The sequence below is a fragment of the Salminus brasiliensis genome, chromosome 7 (assembly GCF_030463535.1).
Source record: "Salminus brasiliensis chromosome 7, fSalBra1.hap2, whole genome shotgun sequence".
Classification (NCBI taxonomy): Eukaryota; Metazoa; Chordata; class Actinopteri; order Characiformes; family Bryconidae; genus Salminus; species Salminus brasiliensis.
The window spans coordinates 20969335-20989233 of record NC_132884.1 but is presented as its reverse complement, the minus strand read 5'-3'; the positions used below and the strand labels follow the sequence as shown (position 1 = coordinate 20989233).

The following is a 19899-nucleotide window of genomic DNA, read 5'->3' as shown; positions in this document are numbered from 1 at the left end:
CCTTATTATTGCATTTTATTACTGTGCTGTATTGTGGTACTGCTACTGGCTGCAAAATCAACATCAATAAAGGATCAATAAAGTATCTATTTATCTCTCTATCTATCTCTCTATCTAGCTAAGGCTTAAGAGGAATAGCTGGATAGTAAGCCTACAGTTTAAGGATGATGATAAAGTAAGTATCCTGTAGCCTTCACATAGCTCATCTAATCTCATTCCTATATACTTTAACAAGAATACTAAGATATTTCAGTGCAGGGATCAATGGTCAGCATGCTGCGCTTTATCAAAAATACAGGACAAGCTTATGATCACACTACAAAAGACCTAAGCAGAGGGGTTAAAATCACTCCACCGAAGGCAAAATGCGGCATGTGCAACATGGAAACACTTAAATTGGCCTTAATGAACCCGCAATATCCTAATGGAGTCCATGCAGAATGCATATCAAATGTGCTTCTCCAAGCACTCCCCTCACAACACAGCAACACACACACACACATTCGCAACATCAAAGGTTGCGCTGATACGCAGTAGTACGCTGTTGTTCCTCATCTCCGTGCGGTGGTCCTCCTCGTTTCCTCTTGCACTGCACTTTGATGTCCAAACAGCACGAAATGCGCTTTGACACAGCCAAGGAGAAACTTCCCAGAAGTTGTGCAATTCATAAATAGATAAACAGGGGGAGGGGGAAAACGTGGGTATGGCGGGTTTTAGAGAGATGGGAATAAAACACAATCCCATCCCCTCCTTCCATGACCTTTTCATAACAGTTCAACATCCTCGCTCCCCATCATCTGCTCCTGTGAGAGGCTTTAATCAAAGCCAGTGGACAACGCGGAGCATTTGGTTCTGATTAGCCGACCCATTTCTCTGCAGTTACAGCAGTGGATGCTCAAACCCTGTAGCTGTGCCGTGCTGTCCCGGTCTCTTTCTCTCTCTCTCTCGCTTTCGCTCGCTCTCTTCACCTCGCGGGCCACACAGGCACTGATAAGAGGAGATGAAGCTGAGGGATGCTGTAAAGCCCCTGAACGCACAGTACTCCACATGTGGCCTCCATGGGCAAATACTTGCAGTGGGCTCATTAGAGACAGCATGTTACGATACTGGAGAGGTCATGGAGTGTATGCTTTCGAATGAGTCTTTTTACACTTTGTTTTACTGTTTCTTACTCATAATTGAAACAAGCAGATGTTTAAGGTGCATGGTTGGGGTTAGGGTGAGGGTTAGGTTTATGGTTAGTTTAAGGGTTAGGGTTATGGCTCAGGGTTAAAGTTAGGGTTAGTATTAGAGTTACGATTAAGGGTTAGGGCTCGATTAAGGCTGTGTGTCAGGGTCTGGGCTAGGGTTATGGGATAGGAAAGGATTATGGCTAGGTTATAGTTAGGGTTGCATTATACATTCTTGGTCTTCATTTGCAGAAAACAAACTGCTGTTACTTGTTTGTAGTGCTTGGCGAAAGCTGTTAACCAGAGTACATAGCATTTGTATCATGTCACACTGCGAGTGTTAGGAATCTTGCCCCAGGACTCTTATTGCTATTACAATTTTTTGTGACATCTAAACAAGTACATGTACACAAACTTAAACATAAGCAAATAAATGTAAATGTAACTTATTATGTAACAATTTCATCACATACAAATAACTACATAATGTAAATCTAATGTATAATAAAACAAAAATAACTAAGGCTTAAAAACTGTATCTTTTGCATCGTAAGAAAAAACACCAACAATTCATACAGTACCTACGGTATGGTATATATTACAGGCAAGGCCTGACCTCTTTTCACACATAAATGTACATAACACAATCTTTACAGAAAGGCTTAAGACCACCCACTTTTGTTAACGTTTAAAAAACTAAAATAGAGCAGCTTAAAATCTCCTTTACACCAGAACAGGTCAGCAGAACAGATGCATCGGAAATGTTTGAAGTTAAGAGGGATGAGTGAAAATGCTCTGGAGTGTCTAATCTAAACCCTCTGTAAACACACTGAGGTCCTTGCTGACCTCATAAAACCAAAGCTAAAAACAGACCTGTTCTGTGAGGTGAGCAGATAACATATACACATTCCTTCCATATCATCACTTGTAACATTCCTGTCTTACATTTAAACCCCTCTGTGTTCCAGCAGTGGATCTGTGCGTTTTTGCTTTCTGGCCCTATTCTCTCTCCCTCAAACACACACACACACACACACACACACACACACACACACAATCAAAACTGCTCATATCCAGCAGTTTCTGGATGAGAATGGCCAGAAGGCTGTGATGACATGAGCTTCAGTTACTGTAACACAAGTACTCTCTTTAATCACAGCTACAGCAACTATGGTCTACATGTGTCGGCTTATTTAGATTCTAGAAGCTATTCGTTTTCAGATAGTGACAAATATGTACAGATATACGCCTGTTATACTGTCCAAACATTTTAGGCAGCTGAATAAAAAGCTATTTATCTGGCCATTTACATATTTTTTAGTTCAAAAACACTAATATTAGAATCAGTAACAACACAATAACAAGCCTGTTTACAGTTATCTAGTCTGTCTAATCAATCCTTCATTAAAGTAGATCAGGTAAGCAGCTGGTGGAAGTTCAGAGATGTCAGCAATCAAACATGTGTTCTTCAAACAGTGTCACTAAATATAACTAATTCTAATGTTATATAGTGTTTTTAGAAACGAAAACACTCAATGCCTATTAGTACACTGAAGTCTGAAGACCTGTGCACAGTATTATATACTGTTACTGTCCAGAAGCTCTCCATGTTCACTTAACATCACACGATGAATGGACCAACATGCTCCATAAAATCTCTCACACTGACTTACATTAGAAGGATAAGAATGCTTTTGCCTCTTCCTGTAAAGTCACCTTTGGAGCAATCCAAATGGTTAAAAACAGTCAATTAGCCTTATAAACAAACAATCTGATGGAAAACGCTGTTACTTACAAAACCCTTGTCCACCTGAGAGTTATCCACACAACGTAAGACTGATGACTCACTGACACACAATCTGCAGAACAAGACCAGCGAGCGTTTGACACCAGCAACATCACAACCACCTGTGCGCTGGCACCGCAGCCAATAAACAATAAACTCTGATCGGAGAATGCTCTCAATAATTCACACAGTGGATTGGGTGGCCAGCAGCGCCACTAATGAAGGATTAAACCAATAGCCACATGCAAACAACCAGCGGCTCTATGGAAAGGTAGCAGCGGAAGGCTGTCAAATCAGCTCAAGAGTAGGGACACTGTATCTCCTGCTCTCCAGCTGCTTTTTTTCCACTCCTTGGCACGATTCCGACCACACGGCTACGTGTCAGGGGCTTTGGCAAATCATTGCTAATGGAAATAATCAGTAATCAATAGCACAGGGATCCTCAGAGCTTAGGCTGGAGGGATTCGGTGTGATCGGATTTTTTGAGACAACCTCTCTATTAGCCACTATGGCCTGAAAAAACAGATGACAAAATTCTTGGGCCAATCAATTCATCTAACACTGCCAATTTTACGCTGCGTTGAATCCAAACTCAACACTGAACAGTTCTCAACGTATGATTTGATCATTTAGGATAAGACACAGGATTCCAGTTGCCAAAGAGCAATATATGGCACACCAAAAAAAAAAAAAAAAAAAAAAAGTCAACTATCAAAATTACAGTGTAGTAATTCTAACATGACCGCTGGCGCCTGAGGCACACCAGGGATTACTCCTTTCAGAATTGTGATGCCTATGACATTTTCTGTTCAAATCAATGCATAGTGCATTTGAGTGCCTCTCAAACCTTAAGTGAAAACTACCCGACTTTGAAGAGGAAGTGGTCAGCAACGCTCCACTGCTCTCAACAATACAAAAGGTAATTAGATTGATCAAGTGAGATCAATTAGGGTGGAATGTACATCTCCAGAAGGGTTTAGGGTTCAGCCAATTTTATTATTTTCCTGTTCTAACTGAGCTAAGAAACCTGGCCGTCAAAACAGTATTTCAATCAGAATTTTATAATGTGGTCGAATGCACGTTTTATACTGAGGCTACGATGCTACTGTAGTGTAATGTACATGTAATGGAACTTTATACTACACAAATTTAGACTGCATCACTACATGCCTCAACACACATGCTAGGAAATTTCACATGCACATACTCATGTACTATATATACACTGCTCAAAAAAATAAAGGGAACACTCAAATAACACATCCTAGATCTGAATGAATGAAATATTCTCATTGAATACTTTGTTCTGTACAAAGTTGAATGTGCCGAAAACAAAAATCACACAAAAAACATCAATGGAAATCAAATTTATTAACCAATGGAGGCCTGGATTTGGAGTCACACACAAAATGAAAGTGGAAAAACACACTACAGGCTGATCCAACTTTGATGTGATGTCCTTAAAACTAGTCAAAATGGGGCTCAGTATTGTGTGTGGCCTCCACGTGCCTGTATGACCTCCCTACAACGCCTGGGCATGCTCCTGATGAGGATCTTCTCCCAGACCTGGACTAAAGCATCCGCCAACTCCTGGACAGTCTGGATTCAGGTCTGGGGAACGGGCGGGCCAGTCCATAGCTTCAATGCCTTCATCTTGCAGGAACTGCTGACACACTCCAGCCGCATTGCCCTAGACCTAGTGCCAACCGCACCAGCATATGGTCTCACAAGAGGCCTGAGGATCTCATCTCGGTACCTAATGGCAGTCAGGCTACCTCTGGCGAGCCCTCCAAAGAAATGCCACCCCACACCATTACTGACCCACTGCCAAATCAGTCATGCTGAAGGATGTTGCAGGCAGCAGATCGCTCTCCACGGTGTCTCCAGACTCTGTCACGTCTGTCACATGTGCTCAGTGTGAACCTGCTTTGATCTGTGAAGAGCACAGGGTGCCAGTGGCGAATTTGCCAATCTTGGTGTTCTCTGACAAATGCCAAGCATCCTGCACGGTGTTGGGCTGTGAGCACAACCCCCATCTGTGGACGTCGGGCCCTCATACCATCCTCATGGAGTCGGTTTCTAACCGTTTGTGCAGACACATGCACATTTGTGGCCAGCTGGAGGTCATTTTGCAGGGCTCTGGCAGTGCTCCTCCTGTTCCTCCTTGCACAAAGGTGGAGGTAGCGGTCCTGCTGCTGGGTCGTTGCCCTCCTAAGGCCTTCTCCACGTCTCCTGGTGTACTGGCCTGTCTCCTGGTAGCGCCTCCAGCCTCCGCACTGATGTGCCATCCTGGATGAGCTGCACTACCTGAGCCACTTGTGTGGGTTGTAGAGTCCGTCTCATGCTACCACGAGTGTGAAAGCACCACCAACATTCAAAAGTAATCAAAACATCAGCCAGAAAGCATAGGTACTAAGAAGTGGTCTGTGGTCCCCACCTGCAGAACCACTCCTTTATTGAGTGTTTCTTGCTTATTGCCAATAATTTCCACCTGTTGTCTATTCCATTTGCACAACAGCATGTGAAATTGATTGTCAATCAGTGTTGCTTCCTAAGTGGACAGTTTGATTTCACAGAAGTTTGATTTACTTGGAGTTATATTTTGTTGTTTAAGTGTCCCCTTCATTTTTTTGAGCAGTATATATTTATAAATAAAACAGTATCATTATGGTGCACTGATCTGTGTCATACTGTAATGTAATGGAGAATTGTATGGTGGTAGAATGTTAGCTTGTGGTTGGTGTTTTAGCCGACAGTCTTCGTTTAGGACATTATAAAGAACAGCTTTTGTTTCAAATGTTATATTTCTATCATGTTTAATATGCTCTAAAAACAGAAAATGGAAATACTGAATTCTGATTTTTGGGCTTTGTTAGATTCCTTGTTGCAACATGGTTTCTGGCACTGTTGGCCAGAGTGTTGTCTATAAAAAAAAAAATGGACAAAACTACATCTCATAGCTAAAAACAGCAGTAGCAGCTTTACCATAGCTGGATATTTTGGGGAATAAGGGGGTAATTATTTGAATTTGATTTCATGTTAAATGACACTTTTAACTGATAGGGATTTTTTAATCAACAGTATAACCAAACTGTGCCCATGACTCTTTTCAAAGCCCACAGTAGCTGAACTCCAAGTATACCAGGCAGCACAGCATCTACTGTGACACTTTCTCTACACAGCACGTAGTCTCCAGAGTGCCTTTCGTGTCACGTTAGCTAAAATTCATGGGCCTCGCACTAGTACATGCCTGTTCCAGGAAGAATTTTTGACACACTCGTAAGTGTGTGGTAAACACTGCTTAGTGCCAAGATCAGAGCGCTAAGGTCGAAACAATCTGAGCATTCTTGTAATATGACTGCAGGCCTGATGGGAAACATGCTCTATGATTCTTCTTCAATAATCAGGAGCATGTTCAACTCATAAACCAGCGTCCTTATTGCCCTCTAGTGGTTCAGCGGCTTTGCACTCACAACACACCTCGAGATCTGGTTAAGGCTCGGTTCAGCTCAGTGATACTTGAGTCAGCGCAGGACAAAAGCATCACACAGGGAAGAAAATTCCAGTTTTCCTGCATAATTCAGTGCTGAAGGCGCTCCTCAGTCCAACTTTAAGATATGTGGATAATATAAAGATTCTGTGGGTACCCAAAAGAGACACATTTAAGACAGCTGGCCTCCTCGGCCCCTGGCTGAGAGGGACTGGGAGGAGGGGGGGCACAGATCTGTGTTGTAAAATAAACCTGTGCTCTGCTTGTTTGATTGCAGCTGTCTCAGGGAAAAAGGCTCTCGCGTTTGGAGCAGCAGGCTGCACTAAGGGAGGGTGACCTCTTTGGGATGAAACCAAAACATGAGGAAATGCCTAGCACGCAACTCTCTGGCCAACGGCCCAAACAATCCATTACAGGCACCGTGAGGAAATGAGAAGGCCTGACCCAACCACATTAAGGTGGAACAAAAACCCTGCAAGCTGCATGGCAAACTTGCAAATCTGTGACACGGGAGGGATGCACATAATTAAATCACCCCTTTTTTCAGTCGGGCAAGTCAGGCAAAGAGTCTAACACAAATACCAAACATGTTCTTGTGGAACTAGGTCTTCTGAGCCAAAAAGAAAGGCGGGAAAAAAACAACAAGGAAAATTATAATTGATCTGGGGAGTAAGTGTTTATGTGCTCCTCATAAAAGTTCCCCTCATGGGAATTTTGTATTATCTGTAGTTATCATCCAACACCTGGTTTGGTAAATCAGTGTTTAATGATATTAACAAATCCATGCAGTGGCTGGGGACACCCAGGCAAAATCTTAAACAAAAGCTCAACACAAGCTCAGCTACTTTCTTCAAAATAAGAAATTCTTCCTACTTTTTACTGTTTTTATGTTTACTTATCTGTTTTTAGTTTTTTAGCAAAAAAAATAATTAATTAGTTTAATTATTATTTTATCGGTTTATTTTAATGGCTTGTTTAGGAGTAAAATTTGTAATGTTTTTACACAAGTGTATTTATACTACAAATTAAAATGTAAAATTTCCAGCTTGTGCGGTTTATAAACAATTCATTCGAATTGAAAAAGGTGTGCAAATGTTACTACAGTCAGGGTTCAATGTAAGAAACAAAAGGTGCTAGTTGTAACAATTGTTACGCGTGTACTAATATTTATACAAATTATATTTTTTAAAACTAATATTTATACAGATGAATGCAAGTAAATTACTGTATACATTGGGCGATATGGGCTCATTGTTTATTTGGAGAAACACTATGTTGATGTGTATTGTTGAAACAGTGACACATCAAATCAAAATCTACTGTTTAAGGTTTTTTGAACATGTAAACACTTACAGTCTATACAAAACTATCCAGAATATTGTCTAGTTGACTTTCTCTTATGTAACATTCTTCTTTTGTCTTTTACATTTGTAGTCCCTTCTTGCTTTGACATTGTTTACAGTGGGCAGATACAATCTAGCCTGTTGACCAACCAACCATTGGTGCTGCACAGATGGGTTACCCTTGGCTACGGCGTCAAGAAAAGACAAAGGAAGAGTGAGACAAAAAAAAAAAAAAAACACACAAGACAACAATCAGATGCACGTTCGAGGCCAACAAACATCCTGCTCTCTAACCCTGCTCCTGGATCACATTTCCACTTCCAAGCATTGGAACGGTGAAAACCCTGAAACCGAGCCGTGTGGATCCCATAACCGACTCTACCTGAGCCAGGCCAGCGGAGAGAAGGTAACTGATACTCACACAGAGTGTAAAGAGTGCAAACATCGGCATCGGATGCCTCTCCACACTCCCAGCATTAATTAGCTCCCTATTGTTAAGACAGGTCGGATTATTTCTGGAGTTTGGTGGCGCCTTGGCCCCTCTCATCATCAAGATATGAGTGCCAGACTCTTCACTTATTTATTCTTAGGACAACGAGCAGTTTCAACTAGCTGTTATGGAGGACCATGGAAAAGGGGCTGTGGCGATAATGCAGTCATTCACTTTAAACATGCAGAGATCTTTACTATGAAAACAGAAGACGATGCTCACAAAAACTCTGGTGAACAGTTTCTAGGCAGTGTATTAGTTATAAATACACTCAGTACTTTATGCTACCCTTTAGTGAATCTGTTGGACCCATGTTTTATGATACACACAATCTCTGCAGCCTTACGGGGGTAAAGGTGCACACTTGTGGTTAAGCGGCCAGCATTTTGGGAGCAATTAGGGGTTAGCTTACCTCAGCCATGAATGCTAAGAGAGGTCAAGCCCTATCTACTGCTGGTACAGGGGGTCGAATCAGCGACCCTCTGGTCCCAAGCCCCTCACTCTAATGTTTAGGCCCCACTAGAGTTATATACTGATACTCTGTTTTACTTTAAGCAATAATTTGACAATTTAAAATAGAGCTGCATGATATTGGAAAAAAATGGACTTGAGGACCTGTGCTCTTACTCGGGCTGGCTATTGAAATGTAATACTTTTTGGTACTCACTCAATTACTTCAAAACCACCAAAACATCATTTGAGTACCATTCAACACATTTCAATATCTAAGTATTCTGTGGTAGTAAAACACACTACCACACCATGTAACACACTACCATGTCGGTGTCACTGCTGTGTTAAGAACGGTCTACCACCTAAATAATATCTGGTCAACCGCGGCCCTCTGGTCAGAAGCTGATCAATGTTGAATGAGGCAGAGGATGTTTGACAAATTGTGCACGATAACAGAGCTGTACTGTCTGTAATTGCACACCTAAAAAAGTGGAGGCAGGTGAAGCTCAAAAGGTGGCCAGTGATGCACAAGTAAGAGGTTACTGAAACCTTGTGCTATTTAGAACCAGCATGATTTACCAAGCATCATTTAAACATAGCAGTTGTACTGAGTGACCATTTCCTGATGAACGGAACAACAGAAAGGCTCCAAAATGACCTGGAATGGATTCTCTTTATATCAACTACAATTTAAAGTAAAAATTTTTTTTTTTGTTTTTGTTTTTTTGGAGAAGGACAATATGAAATCTACACCTGTAAAAGGGGGGTCCGTCAAAGGTTCTTAGTACAGGACATTTATCATTTTGGAACCATGACATCTAAAAGAACCATCTGAATGTTTAAATGGTTCTTGGTCAGGTTAAAGAGTTCTTCTCTATATAAATACAGAATTTCCAGTTAGAAAAAAGCCTTATGGCACATTTGGGGACGAGGCTTATTTCTAATTTAGCTTTAAACCCCAGTCAGGATTTGCTGAAACAGCGCTACAGCTGGTCCTGCTCTAGCTCTGAGCTCAGTAACACTAAATATTAGCAGCGCTGCCGTTATTGTTTGAAAGCCTTTGTTGTTGCAGCCAGTCACATCTATTCCAGATTGGGGCTTTATGAAATTTCTAAAACCATTCCTGACATGGCCGAGTCTGAGCGGCTGTTACTGTTCTACCTTCCAGCTCCACTTTCTAGTGAAACGAACTGGACATGACCTACATTTGGCGTACACATGAAGATAGTGGAATGCTCACAATTCAACAGCTGACAAACCAACAACCAGAATAAGGGTTTGTATATCATAAAGTCAATCAACGATATTAAATAGCATTCAGCGCATTAGAAATGGATAATTCAGACCTTTTCTGTTGAGTTGCCTTGGCACTAGAACGCTACACTGGGGGAAATCAGAGGCATTATTTAGAGTTTGACTGCAATACGAAGTTTTAGTATTTTGAACGGCAGAAACAGCTGGGAATACTGTCTGCCTCTGGATAATTCTTATAAATGTGCTGTGCATGAACTTATTTTGACATACAGAAAGGAGAGCTAAAAAAAAAGGAAAAGAAAAAGAGAAGTGCACAGTTGTAAGATGCGATAAATGAAAGCATATGAGCCTACACCTGCAGAATACCCTGCGGGCTTATCCGTCAGCTCCTTGCTCCAAATGTGGACTCCATTTCTTTTTCCTATTGGGTTCAGTGGGTGTGCCGTGCCCAACTCCATTACCCCTGATCACCCCTGAAAAATTCATGACTCAAATTGAGGAACATCTTGCTTACCGCACAAAACAAAAGGCTTTATTCTGAAGTGCCCTTAGAGGCCACTGAGATCATTGGGAGCTGCATCTGAAACGAGGCACCGGACAACACGCTAGCGTGCTGCGATCCTCCTCCACTTTCTGACCAGCTCTCTGTGGGAGCCGAGGTGTCAATCAAAACAAGCAGAGTGAGCGAGTGGGCAGCCTGGGGTCGAGGTGCCGCAGTAACTGGATCCGCAGCTTATGATTTCCGTGCAGTTCGTACGTGAGGAGAAACTGATCTGCATGGGAGGAAAACTACCTGGGGTGAGCACTGCCTGTTTTTTGCAGACTTTTAATGCTGTTTGACTTTTTTGTTGGAACGACTAGGAGCATGACCTGTACGGTCAGAGCACTGTTTTGCTGCACTGAGAGCTTGTTGTGATCTGTTTTTATAGTATTGTACTGTTAAGGCCTGATGCAGACAACCAATGCTTCCTTTGTCCCCAAGAAAATCTGAAATCACAGTTCAAGCCCAAGCCCTTTCAAGAGTGCAATAACGTAGCAATGAACAATGAGCGATTAGCCAATAAAAACAAGCAAGAGTGCACTTCAGTCAACACGCCAAGACAAATGCAAACAAACTGTAAAACAATATCTAGTAACTGATTCAGAAAGTGACGTACAGTGTTGTATCGAGTATCTCTGAAATAATATATATATAATAACACATTATTCTAAAAGTGATGGAAGCAGGATCTTTTCTATTTCAAGTGTAATAACTGTTTAACTGCACTAAACAGCACTATGTAACCAGCAATGCACAGTCTGTAACATATAAAGTGCTGCCCTGCGCATGACATTTTACAACTGTGCCACTCTAGTGTTAGCAACAGCGTGGCATTTGTATGTAGATCAACGCCACACGTCCGAATTATTCCCTTGCGGGGGTGAGTATGAGAAAGCACTGCTATTGCTTTACTAATATGCTTCACACACATAATGCATAACGACTGGAAGAGTAATGAACAAGCCTTACGTCTCTCTCCACCATGCGCAGGTACTTAGCGCACTCATAGTGACCATTATACTGTGCCAGGTCAGCCGCAGTAAAGCCATCCACATCCCTCTCTGAAGGATTGACCCCATAGCTCAGAAGGACCCTGCAGCACTGAGAAAGTAAATAAGTAATGATTCATGAGTGAAGGTCTAAACTATCTAAAAACATGTGATTCCGATATCACTGCCACTTTATATCTATTGTAATATATATATATATATATATATATATATGTTGTCACTGACATGTAAAAACCTTGAATCAAAAATTTGAGTTTGATTCAAAAGTTGATTGACTCATGGGCCCTTTAACATAGAGAACATTGCTAAGGTTAGATTTCTAGCCACACAGCGTCAGAGTCAATACCTCCATCTCTCCATTCTCCGCTGCATCGTGTAAAGGAGTTCCACCCCAGAAGTCTTTAATGACCTTCGACCCTGTGCGCAGCAGCCTGTCCAGGACGTGATGATGCCCCCCGCTGGCAGCAAAGTGCAACGCAGTGGCCCCTTCTTTATCCTGACTGGACAGGCTCACGTCTGTGTGGCAGAGCTTAAAAGACAAGGCACAGTTTGAAACAGATTTTTCTCAGCTTGAAACCTTTAACACTGCACAAGATTAGCGTATTAAAATCACTTCATACACTCACCAGCAATTTATAGGCTTTATGTTATTTAAACTTTGAGTTTAACCTCTGAACAGCTGTGCATATACATCTCAACTTGAATAATGATTCCAAACATTTGAATAGAAGTGCAAGCAGATATATGTATATCTTACCAGCCAGACAACCAAAGAATAGTGACCCATATGAGAAGCTGCATGCAGAGGTGTCATGCCGTCATGGGCTCTAAGATGAACATCAGCTCCACGGTCTTTTACCAGGTACTCCACCACATGCAGGTGGCCCTCCTGACAGGCCAGGTACAGTGGAGTGGCTCCAATGAAAGTCTGCCGGTTCACACATCTAGAAGGACAAAACGAAAAAGTTAACACATGCAGAAGTTACTAAACCTGAATTATAGACATATGAGTTATGCAATATTATGGAGGTTGGTGTGGCGCGACAGATAAAAACCACTAGCTGCCAGTGAGCTATTACACCATGTGGGAGACCAGGGTTCGATTCCCAGTCTGGGTGACTATGCTGCGCTACACCAATAAGAGTCCCTGGGCAAGACTCCTAACACTACAGTGACCCACCTGTGTAATACGAGTAACCTTGTAAGTCGCTCTGGATAAGAGCGTCAGCTAAATGCCATAAATGTAAATGTAAATGTAAATTATCTAAAAACTTATATATAAACATATTAAAACAATATTATCATAACACTTTATGCCAAATTCACAATATATTTTAGCATACATATAAAAATGCAGCTTAAACATGGTTACAAACCATTTTAGGTCTTGCTTAGGTAATATACTGGTATTGGCTTAACCGTCATGTGGATTTTTCAAAACCTTTTAATTTGGAGTAACCAGAAGGCCTCCATATATTGTCATATATAAATAATCAGGATCATTTATATGCCAAAATAAGCTTTTAACTGACTGTGTACAGTACATGTGTGTTGAGTTCAGAGCCTTTGCTTTTTATCCATAATAAACGGTGTCTGTTCCTGCTCAGGCTCCTAGAAATCTGATAGATCCTCCTTTGACCTTTCAACTTTGTGCTCTATTATCTATCCCTTTTGACAGCTCCGACTCCACTTCCACAATTCTGAGTAAATTCTCTCTCATTTGGCTGCCTCTGCTTCCTAAAGTATAGAAATTAGTTTAAAATGGGAGACAGTAAGTCCTGTTGTCCACTACAGAGGACATAACATTAACATAAAATTATAAATATGACTGTTTAGCTTAAAGTTAAAACTTTAATATGAAGTTTGCAATAACATTTTAGTGTACACTTAAATGAAACAAATTCCTGCTCTAATATAAAGATAGCAAAAAAACTCTTGAATATATAATTATATTAACAAAATACGAAATAATACATAATATCTGGTAATCTAAGAATGATAAAAAAAGATAAATATAAATTTTAAGCAGCACAAATGCTGCAAAAAAAGTTTCCTTTTTAACGTATTACTGATTTCATTTACCCTTCAATGACCCCACTATTTAAACATTTTCCTTTCTTTGTACTGCCACAAAACTCGCCCGTTCAACCATTCAACCAGTGTGGCCAGCAACCTGAGACTCTTATCTGAGCCAATCATAATCCTGCCATATGTGAAAGAAATCGTCAGATATAAAATCATGATACACACAGTTTCTCAACCTAAACATGAAATGACCAGTTCATACAGAGGCTTAAATAAAGCCAGCAGAAAAATGCTTTTCCAAGTGTGTCCTGCCTGCTTCAGTGGGACTATAGCTAGGCACTGAGAATTATACTCTGCTAAACTAATCAGGGTCTTGTCTATTAATCACAATGGGTTGATGTAAAGTTCAAGGGATCTCTTGAGTGTTTGGAGGCCTTGTCATATTTAGCCACATCCTGAGGTTTCAGCTCACCACTCAAAAGCATATCTCTGTTACTGCTCATCTTCTTGTGTGATTTCAGTGCCTATGGGGAATGTCATAATTATTAATACCTACAGAGTCTGGAGAAAAAACACATACGAATGTAAGAGCTACAGCTGTTAGATCTCTGTGGTTAATTTCTCTATGGATCTCACTCAGCAGCAGTCTTTCCCTTCTTCAAAGCCATAATAATGAGAGTGGATCGCATTGCAGGCCTCATGTACGTGCTGAACTTGAGGTCTGAACTTTGAGGTACAGTAACAGTAGCAAGCAGCTAGCCAGCTCAGTGTGCATGTGCCACACCATGTGACTGGCTGCAGCCTTCATCCATTATACACCTGCTGTACCTGTGATTTTCTGACCTAAAGCAAATAGTGGCATCTGCTGACGTCAAGGACAAAAAAACGTGACAATCAATCTAATCCTATACAAACATGAACACCTCTATCTTTGTCTAACATCGATTACTATCTCAGTTTACATGGCAGTCATGCCACTGAAGCTTAAAGGATCTGTAGGTACACTGAAGCAGGAAGTGAAGAGTGCTCAACACTGATAAAATTACACTCAGGATCTGATAATGTCACCCCAAGATGAGTTTGCATGAATTCAACTCCCCCTCTCCTATACATACCATCTAATTAACCCACTAGACTATCAGCCAATGGTCAACTGGAAGAACTATAAGTGGAGAAACTAAATAAAGTGCTTTACTGAATATGCCCCCCCCTATAAATGTATTTATTTTTTACTATTTATAATACATTTTTTATTTAAACTGCTTTGCCCTTGCAGCTTTAGTGAAAACTAAACACTCAACTTTGGACACCAAACATGTCTTCTGGCTGGTTGACTACACTTGAGGTTACAGCTGAAATGGAGTAACATAATTTCTCTATCATCAGAGCCATATGATCTGAATGACCAGTATACAGAGGTTAAATGACCTACCAGCCATCTTTCTAAGCTTCTCCGAGGTTTCATTTAAAGCTACAGAGGACCAGGACAGGAAGATGACAGCATGATAAGTACTGTGTGCATCTTTTGACTAAATAATTATTTTGCTTTGTTAAAAATGACTTAATGCCCAAAGGGTGTTAGTAATGATTTCCACGCACTGCTATACATGCATTAATTCCTTGCAACTTCTATGTAAGTTAACGACCATTTATGTGGTAATTAGCCTCTGAAGTACTTCAAGTACACATTTCAAAATAGCTATATCTAGTTATTTCTACACCCTAAATAAATCATGTTCACGTTCCCTGATCATTTTGATTCTCAGCTTTTGATATTTTTTATTGCATTAATATAGATAAAAACTACAGATGGGTCACAATCACTTGGATACACAGGCTTTCTGGGAAGTGATTTCCTACCCTAAAGTTTGGTCAATCAGAAGTTTCAGGCAGGTAAGGTTCCCCCTGACAGCAGCATAGTGGGCAGGCAGAGCACCACAGTCAGTCTCCTGCTCAGCCACCCCACCCGAGACCAGCAACCAACTGACCACTTCCTCTCTTCCAAACCGGGCCGCAAGGTGGAGCGCAGTGGCCCCTGCAGTGTCTTGCTCCTGAAAACACAGAATAACCTTAAATGACTAAAGTTATTGTATGGCATGCAGGGAAGATATCTGCTGTAGCCCTGCTGTATCTGTTGATGTACAGTTTCAAGTATTCAAGTATCTGCTCAACACTAGGTCTGTGGTTAGAATATAAACAGCATTATTCAGAGTGGTTTGGTGACACGTACCAGGTGTCTTCAACATATATTCAAAATATATTTACTTGATTTTATTTACTACACAATATACTGCCTATAGAAAAAGTATTGCATTAACAAATGCAATCATGGTCATTATAATTAGCCCTTTTTACAAGAATTTAAAAACTATCTATACAGTAATATTAATTAAATAAAAAATATCTAATGTAAGCGATTGTATAAATAGGTCCAGGCAGTTGCTGTTACTGGTCTCAGTAAAATGTAGATCACCTGAGTGCATTGAATGTGTCTCAAGTGATCGTAGCATAAAAACACGTGTCAGGTAGGTCCAGTCACTGGTTAATCAGTTTTCCTGGCTACAAATACACCATGAAGACAAAAAAAAAAAAAAACACTCAATGCAACTCTGAGAAAATGTGACTAAAGAGGATACAAAAGAAATCTGAATCACTGAACTATATCCATCAATAAGGAATGGCGAGAAACTGAGTGACTGTGCATTAAGGAGACTATACATCATGATCTCATTTATAAAAGCAAAAAATATAGGTGTGAAAACTTTTATAGGCACTGTGTATCCAGTGTCAACTTCTTTGACTACCTAAGAGGATGTAGCTTTGAAGACACGTCAATACATTGACAGTGAGTGTCAGTGCCTGAAGAACACACCCAGTATACAAACAGGTGAAGCCAGGAGCCAACAGGAAAGACAAGTAAGATAAGTTTTACTCAGAGGCCGTACTGCACAGACAAACCCTACAGTGTACACTGTTAAAACAGCACAGCTTTCCAGCTGGAAATGGAAACAGATCAAACTTGTTGACTCAACTCAAAAAAACAAAAAAAATGTACTGTGTGGGTACATACAGTTTTATGTACAACAGACTTATTTTATTTGAGTTCAAACCACTTGTGGGAAGTTCAGCCATGTAACTCTGCGTTCTCTTCACTGGCTTCCTGTATCTGCCTGCATCAGATTCAAACCCTTGACGTTGGCCTACAAAGCAATGCAATGGTCAAAAGCTGTTCAGTACCAAGAGCCCTTCGAGCTTCATGTATGACTCGGCTTGATCCATCATCCTTGATCCTCAGAACACAAGTTTTTAGACATTTTTCTGTCCTGGCACCAAGGTGGTGGAAGGAGGTACTCAGGTACTTATTTGTAATTGGTCCAAAATAGTTTTGTGGTGAAGTACAGTCACTACAGTATTTCCCACTCCTGATATAGGACTGTACGTTACAGAGTGGCTGGTGAGTAAAGTGACTTTATTGTGCTCCAATATTGTACGCCAATATTTCTGCTGTTACTTCCTATGAAAGGACATTCATATACAAAGGGATCATTTACTGACATCATCCCAAAACATCATCATAGCAACTGCTTGTAGTGTGCCTTCACTGGCACACTTCTGCAAACCAGGTCACTAAACTGGCCACCACTGCACAACTCCACCAGTGTAATCAAATTAGGAGAGTCATCTTGATTTAATCAGGTGGAGGAAATGTTCAAATGTTCATTAATTACTCAACCCTCCAATAACTTTGACCTCACATTGGCACGCACAGTCTGGATAATACAAAAACCCTCACCCACATCTCTCGGATAAACTCCAGTGAGACCACCAACTTGGAATAATGTTATCGCTTTAGTAAATGATAACAAGCCACTTAACCGTGTACTTTAATACAACACAGCTGGCCGTAAATTTGATCAAGGGGTTGTTGAGGTTAAGAGGGCCGGTTCGCATTAGTGTGAGAGAAGGCTGTGGTGGGCTCCCGGAGGGCCACCGTGGGGCTGTGGGGCCATTCCAGTAAACAGCTCAAGCTTTGGAGGGTAGAGTGAGACCCCTCCGCCCCATCTGCTCCTGATTACAGTGGTCATGCTACACTACTGGACAAAGAGCACATGAAAAAGAGAAAGGGTGATGCAACCACACCGTTTCACACCGTCCTGCAGCAGCTGCCCCCAACCACCCCCCATAATTATGTAAAGGCCTGTACTTACAACAGGTGGAACTGACCACTGATACCGTTGTTTATCACACAAGCTCACAACGTTAGGAGAGACAGAGGGGTGTGAGTTTCCACCAGGTACAAATTCCTTTTCTGACTTTCACTCATGCAAGTGTCCAAGGGAGAACTAGCTACATTTTGAAAGTCTCAAAGTAGGACTAGCTAGTATAATTTAAGTAGGATTTAGTTCTAATCTAGGTCCTAAAAACGCAAACGTAGGCAAAAGGCACTGAGGTGTTTTGATGAAACGGCGACTGCCTAATAACTGGAACTGGAACACTGACTAGCCAGCTAGCTAGTTAGCTAGTGCTAACTAAAACTCACCCATTTTCACCCATATTTGTAGCTTCTGTCACAGCTATAATGTATTAATGTGTCCTTAAACACATTTTAACGAAATATACACTCTAACACACGTTTTTATGAACATGTCAGCGTGTTTTTCCACCCTGTTCAGGTTCACTGACCGTTAGCGCTAGCTAGCTAACTAGCTAGCTAGCTAGCTAACATCTCTGAACATCGTATCTTAGCTTAGGAAACAATTATTCTAACAGTAAGAAATAGCTAAATACATTCACATAAAACTTAATATATATATATTAATATATATGTACTTAATAAAGCTACATTCCACGCTAGCTGTAGCTATATGAACATTGTACCAGATAAGTAAGTTTGGGCAGTCCTCCCACTGAACACTAGAGCTGAGAGCCGATTCCATAAAGAGTCAATTCTTTGATTCTTTGATTCTGGGCATCTGTTGATCCTGATTCGACTCTGATTCGGGTATTTTTGGGCGCTATGTGTTCGGGTCTCTTGTCGTTCTTCTGGCTCAGTTTCTACAATATGACAACATTCACCTCTAGGCCATTACATTAAACCACTGACATCTGAAGCGTGAATCTCATAGAGCATCTTGTCACAGTGGCACCTGCCAGGGGGTGGGATATAGTGGGCAGCAAGCGAACAGTTCTTAAAGTTGATGTGTTGGAAGCTGACTGGGTCCGCGCATCTCCAAAACTGCAGCTCTTGTGAGGTGTATGCAGTGATCGGTACCTACCATAAGTGCTCCAAAGGGGGAATGTCTATCTAGTGAACTGGTGACATGGGCTCCCAAGGCTCATTGATGCGAACCATGGAGGCCCCACCTCGCAACTTACGGGACATAAAGGATCTGCTGTCGGGACATCTTCAGAGGTCCTGTGGAGACCATGTCAGAGCTGTTTCGGTGACCCGAGGGGACGTGCACAATACTAGGTAGGTGGTTTTAATGTTATGGCTGCGTGTTAAGTGTGCGTAATACACCTGTCTAAAAGAGCCAATTCAACTGCACTGATTTTGAAATGATCAGTAAAAATGTTTTGAACATTTTGAAGTGCAAGAATGCTCTGTATAGTCCTCATTTCCCGCATATTTGTACAATAATTCGGAATAATCTCAAATAACACCAAGAGAATCGTGGTAAAGAGTCATTTCCGGGGAGTCAATAATAAAGAGTCAAACTCCTAACATCAGCCATTTCTCCTACTGACCCACCCACAGCCTCTCAATCCATCTCACCTGCACACTGCATCCTGCACTCTGCACCAGCCACTGCAGCTCACGCGCGTGTCCAGTGGCGGCTGCATCGTGGACAGGTGTGGCCCCGTTCAGGGCCTTGCTATTAGCTGCCAGCCCTGCCTCTGTCACCAGGAAGCGCAGACAGTCCAGCTGGCCGCAGCGAGCCGCGTGGTGGACAGGCCCCGCCCCCTGCGCGTCCGCGATGGCCTCCGTCAGATGCCCAGCTGTGGCCAACTCCTTCAGGCTCGCAACGTCCCCTACACATGCAGCTGCGATGGCCTTATGGAGCACCATCGTGCTCCTGCCTCTACTCACCTCAGACTGGCCACCTGCGTCCGGTCTGGGGCGAAGCTCAGCCGTCCCTGACCACATACACACACTAGCATGGCCGGTGGAAGCTGACACCACAGATACTGCCAGCTGGCAGACGGGGGTGCATGTGTGCGAGCGTGTGTGTGTGTGTGTGTGTAGAGGATGGAGAAGAGCGGGTCAGGCTCAGTGAGCTGTAAAGGTAATGAAAGAAGCCCAGCTACGGCACAAAAGCATGGCGCAGCCTTTGTGC

General features: G+C 41.8%; 1 protein-coding gene across 2 annotated transcripts in view; it reads right to left on the bottom strand.

Moving 5' to 3' along the window:
* Positions 1–19899, bottom strand: part of espnla (espin like a) — a 27174-nt gene extending 7275 nt beyond the window's left edge. For both annotated transcript variants that reach the window (XR_011979946.1, XM_072684092.1), the window contains exons 1-5: positions 19338–19899; positions 15422–15612; positions 12294–12480; positions 11883–12065; positions 11496–11627 (exon numbers count right to left, since the gene is read on the bottom strand). Coding sequence is in view for 1 of the 2 variants with exons in the window: in XM_072684092.1 (XP_072540193.1) it covers positions 11496–11627; positions 11883–12065; positions 12294–12480; positions 15422–15612; positions 19338–19709 (1065 nt within the window). In the remaining variant the exon portion in view is untranslated. The remainder of the gene's footprint in view (positions 1–11495; positions 11628–11882; positions 12066–12293; positions 12481–15421; positions 15613–19337) is intronic.